The sequence below is a fragment of the Centruroides sculpturatus genome, unplaced genomic scaffold, assembly GCF_000671375.1.
Source record: "Centruroides sculpturatus isolate CEXI.00-Female unplaced genomic scaffold, Cexi_2.0 scaffold127, whole genome shotgun sequence".
In the NCBI taxonomy this organism is placed as follows: Eukaryota; Metazoa; Arthropoda; class Arachnida; order Scorpiones; family Buthidae; genus Centruroides; species Centruroides sculpturatus.
Window position 1 is genome coordinate 454,197 of NW_019385000.1, and position 5,653 is coordinate 459,849.

The 5,653-nt window shown below is 29.2% G+C and overlaps 1 protein-coding gene across 1 annotated transcript in view; it reads right to left on the reverse strand.

The window, feature by feature from the left end:
- The window catches only part of LOC111633189 (putative uncharacterized protein DDB_G0282133), a 59,062-nt gene that overhangs the window by 47,858 nt on the left and 5,551 nt on the right, over window positions 1–5,653 (reverse strand). Inside the window, exon 3 of the mRNA XM_023377714.1 lies at window positions 1,874–2,062. Within this exon, the coding sequence (XP_023233482.1) occupies window positions 1,874–1,993 (120 nt within the window). The 5' untranslated portion in view covers window positions 1,994–2,062. The remainder of the gene's footprint in view (window positions 1–1,873; window positions 2,063–5,653) is intronic.

The following is a 5,653-nucleotide window of genomic DNA, read 5'->3' on the forward strand; positions in this document are numbered from 1 at the left end:
TTAAAAAAATAACTGTAGTAAGAAAAACAAATGAAAAATGCGAACTAATGTAACGTCGTATGGTGAGTTTTTGTTCGTATCGTGGAGCAAAAATATGTTCGAATTTCATGTCGTATCCTGAAAATTTCGTATGCTGGGGCGTTCGTAACCTGAGGTACCACTGTATTATGGTTGTTAGAAGATCTGTTCTACTTGATTACAATTCTGTGATAAAAATTTGCATTTTATATATCTGTTGAATAAACTGAACTCTAGTTAATTAAGAAAGATTTTTTCAACTTATATGCTGGTATATACAGTGAATATGTTGTTATAATCATTCCAAAAAAATTTACAGGATATAAATATATACATAATTATAAAAGATTACATGCTCAAAACACAACACAGATAGTTGCTTTAATTGAAGAATAAATTAAATTCAAATGAGATACATTAATTTATTAAAAACATTACGACGACTATAAACAAATATTTAGTATATCTTTTCCCAACACACAGACAAAAAAATATCTGTCAAATTTTCTCTTGTAGCAGGCATTAAAATAATAAGAGAGTGGTTCAACTTCTGTCCAGAATTTAAGTAATGGCAATGTAACATTGTCCCAATTTATGTTTTTCTCTAGATATTTCCCTCCATATGTTGATACTTCTATTGTTTTGTCTCCAAATCAATAGAAGTTCTTGACTGATATCAAAATAAAGCCCCGTGCATGATGGTAGTGATGACCAACTGACTTAGTTGAGAAATTCTGGATTACATGGCCTACAGTCTGGATCTGTCACTGTGAGNGATTAAAAAGCTACCATCAAGATGGCATGAAATTGTACAAAATAATGGTGAATACATTATAGATTGAAATAAAATTTAGTTGAAATTTTTTGTTGCTTTTTTTGTAGATAAAAATGCGCACGAACTTATGGACTGACCTGATATATATATATGCTTTCTGCCGCCTGGCGCCACACTATGGAGATTTTAGGCTAGTAAGTTGAGTTTATTATCGTCTGTACAGTATGTAAATTAGGTACCGTAATTTACATACTAGCACTAATTTTATACATTTCTTGTGAAAGAAACATTTCTTATTCAACGGCCATAAAAATTATTTATATTAATGATGTCTCCAAAGGTCAAGTTATTTTTCTGCGAAAAATTCGTTATCAGAAATCGCGGCCACCGTTTCGTGTGCTGTTCCACGATGAAAACAAGCTTTGAGCAACAGCGTAGTCGAACGGTGCACACTCGGTAAGTAATCCTATAATATTTTGTTTATAGCATAGTTTATACAGATTATTCCCAAAAAATTATACGTGTTTTGGAAATGTTGAGTGGAATTAGTCTAGAATCGGTTAATTTTATAGAAGAAAACCTTTCAAACAGCCTAGTCCGTAAACTTCACACCTATCGGGCTGCGATTGGCTCATGTATTTAATCATTCCTACAACGTAAAATTCGATTAACGTGGAACGTATCTAAGCGTTATAGGGGGGTCTACTGTATCTCAAACCAGTTGGTGATTTGCTGTAGCCTGGAATTTCATCACCATTGGTTGTAGCATCATGAATAAATCTGTTGCAGGATAGCATATCACCCAACCATATCACCATAAGGTAAGGTCTTACAAAATATGAAAGTTTCTTTAAATTGATTGTATTGGTGTTATGCAGGAAATTATCTCTTCGTTACTTTAGTGTAATCAGTTATTATCAATGTCATTACATTAACAATAATAAAGTTTCATTTGATTCCATGCCTCCTTGATACATAACTTTTTTTTTGTGAATAAGTGTAATAATTTTTTTGATAAATTATAAAAAGAATACCAAAATTTCCAAATTAAAAAAAATATTTGATTTAAATTCTACTTACTAGATGCCAAGTCTGAAAATAATTGTGAAATGAACCAGGTCTCACAGTAAATTTATTTTCACTTTTTCTCTCGCCATCCAGAGAGACAGGTAATGTTTTCAAAACATCAATAACTTGCATGAGTACTATTTTAAATGGCAAAATAGGAAAATATTTTTTTGAAATATTGTCTTGAATGTTGGTGGTTTTCTACCAAAAAAAAAAAAAAATTAGATGAAAAAATATTTACAATAATAAATCATATATTAAGTTTGTATATTAAATAATTATCATATAATGTCAAGCAGAGCTGCAGAATATTTTCAGGACTGAAAATTTCCCTGAAAATTATTATACATTTACAAACAAAATAAAAAATTTTATGAACAAATTAATAATTATTATTACATAGTTTGGAAAATCCAAATTAAATTGGTCTAGCATAGCCTACAATTTGTCTGCAACACTAAACTAATAAATTAACTTAAAAATTTTTTAGATTAAAAGATTGCTTTAAATCTGATTGTAACTGCATGGAGGTCTTGCTATGAAGTCAGACTTACTCAAGCTTACTTTTTATTGCTACAAATTACTAATTTAATATTTATTATTGATTATTTTTACTTTCAAAATACAAAAGTAAAATGTATAAAATTTAAAATCAATGATAAAAATACAGTAATTTCTAATAGTTAATTATAGTCTTTACATAGCCCAAGAATTTGGTACATTGTTTGGCATGTTTATTATATAACAGGATATGTTGTTGATGCTTATATGTAATATGTGTGAACACAAGTTTGGAAAAATGTATGATCATAAGTGACACTAAGATGCTAGTGAAACAAGTGCTAAACACAGACTGATGTAGCATGTGCACAATCTGGGACTTCCCACCTCATCATCACTTGTTATGTGAAATGTTGCTCATTAAGTGAGTCAAATATGTTTTTACAATTTGTTTTACTTGGTATGCAAATTACTTGTTAATAAATATATTGAAAAATATAAAAACAAAAAAAAAATTATATTTTGAAAGTTTGTTTTAATATAAAAATTATGATGCACAGTGACATCTAATATCAAAAACGTTTTGATGCAGGAAAGAGTAAGTTTGGGGTCAACGGGTTAGGTCAAGTGAGGTCAACACGAAAATATTTGGGAACAACATGGGACAGATTAAGCTACAATCTCAAATAATAATGTACATGCATAATGCAAGTTCAATAAATAAAGATACCTTTTATTTACTCTACAGTTAAAATTACTGTGATTTGTTAATACAGTAATAGATGCATCTATAAAACATATTTCTATTGATGTTTTCCTTCATTATGTATTTCTAGCAGAAATACACAATGGATGTCACTACTACACTGCAGAAATTTTCTATAATACAACTATTACAGTTTACAAACAAAATGCAGAATACAGCAAAACAACAAAAATAACTTATTATTAAATGCAAATGTACAAATAGCAACTTATGGCAAATGCTAGATTCAGTATTTAATTAAAGATGTTTATTTTTCCCAACATGGAGTATTTTTAATAAGTTTTTATTTCAGTAACCCTATTCCTACCAGAATGGAAAAGAAAAAGCATAAATCTGGATCAGTGAAATGCAAAGAGCAACAAAAAGCAGAAAGGCAGGAATCAGCCAAATAAGGCAGGTCTGTTACAGATTTTGTAATACCACAACCACCATCCACATCAATGTACAGTTCCATAACAAATAATCAAGAAGCAACAATATTCATAATGATGATGCAATGAATTGTGAGTTACAATAAAATGAAAAAACTACTTTGAATTTAAAGACAAATACAATAGCATCCTTAACTCACCAACCTAAGCCTAGTGCTTTTGCTTCATTGTTCAAGTATCTATATTACCTGTAGCTGAAACATCTGAACATATACCTTCAACTAGTTTCAGGAAATCAGATTAAATACAGATAAAAAAGATTGTTAGAAAAACAATTGATTATAAAAAAGTCATGAAACCACAAAATTGAAAACAATGCTTACTGAAAGATTAAGTATATGATCTATGTATATACTTAAGTATAGAGCCACTGAAAGACCTGTAACTATAGGTCTTTCTATATCTAAACAATTAATATTGGGGCTTCCTCATATTGGATTGTGGCCATTGAAATTTCCAAGTAGGAAGAAAAAGTTGGTAGCTGTTCAATCAAGGCATTCTGATTTATTCTGACATCTGATGGCAGATATATAGAAAAAAATGGTTACAGTTAAGCTAAATGAAATTCTACTGCTACCACTGTTAGTAAGTCTGTGGTTATTTGTACTGGAAAGTATGGTATGTTGTTTGAAATCAGTTTAGCCATACCCCCAACTAACATGGTTATGGCTTTCATCATCCTTGTGATGGAATCTAATCCCTTTATTGACACTATTTTTCCAGGTTTCAAATGTATTTTCTGGAGTATCACACAGAGCTGGAATAGATAATAACATCTGTTTAACAAAGAGAGATTGTTTCGAAACCTCAACAGTTCTATGGATTATTTTAAGGGAGCAGTTTTGGTAATGATCCTTCTTTAATTTTATAGGAGCATTTTGTTTTGGAGGTGGTGATGCTTGTGTTGCCTCCATGCTTGTCTCTTCATAAGAAGTATCAAAAAACTTACTCATTGGTTGAGCTTCTGATTTTGATACTTTAGAGAGGCAGCTTGTACTTTTATTCATTTAATGGGTTCTTGTTAACCTTTATAGAACTCAATTTTTGATAGTTACAGCTTTGCTAAAACTTTTGATGTTCTAAGTATATCCTTTTTTATGTTGTTGCTTAGACTATCATTATACATTTTGCATGGTGAGTTACAGATTCATTTGGGGAAAAAGTATCTATTTGAACCCCTCAGGTCCCAGAAGGTTTTAATGCAGAGATTTAAAAAGCAATCAAACATTTATTTATGCTGATTGATACCCAGGCTCAATCAACATAAATAAATATAAACAAAACTATTATTAAATACAAATAAAAAAGAATATTTCCAACTAATGTAACTGAAAAAATTTAACTGAATAGAACTAAATTTCACAATCAATTGCATGAATAAAAAAGTAACAAATATTTTATATATTCTTGCCAGGATAGAAGTATAATGATGAAATTTGGACTACAAGATAGAAGAAACTGTCAACTTTATACAGGGTTCATACTCACATTTTTGTTTTGAATTCCCCAACTTTCCCTGACCCTAACATTTCTTATGGTGTGGAATATCAACATAATAAAGCATTTTATTTACTGTGAACAATAACTACAACTATCCCTCTTTTTGCACAGTTGATATGTTTCAAAGACTGTCACATTAAAAAAATACAGTACATACATCCTGCAGAAAAATGCTTGATAGAATCCACAACTTCAATGTAATGAAAAAATAAACAATTTACAAATGAAATATGAGCTTTTTATTTTATCATCATTTATCATTATTACGTGTATGTAAATCTAGTAAATACAAGGTAGCTTAAAATCAACAAACAGTAATCTTTGATATACAAATAGTACTGTACTGTGTTTAAAATGAACTCTTGACTTAGAAACATGTAATTTTAAAACCAATCTTTCAACAAAATTTTAACTTTTTTATTTTAACTTTTTTTTAAACAGCAACATAATTTTAACAAATAGTTAAATTTAAAAATTTTTAAAGAGAGCATTTTTTTCCTTGTAAAAAAATTGTTCATGTAAAAAAAAAAAAATTACCTTTCTTTTGTCAACCACATTATTTCAAAATAACATAAAAATATATATATAAATATA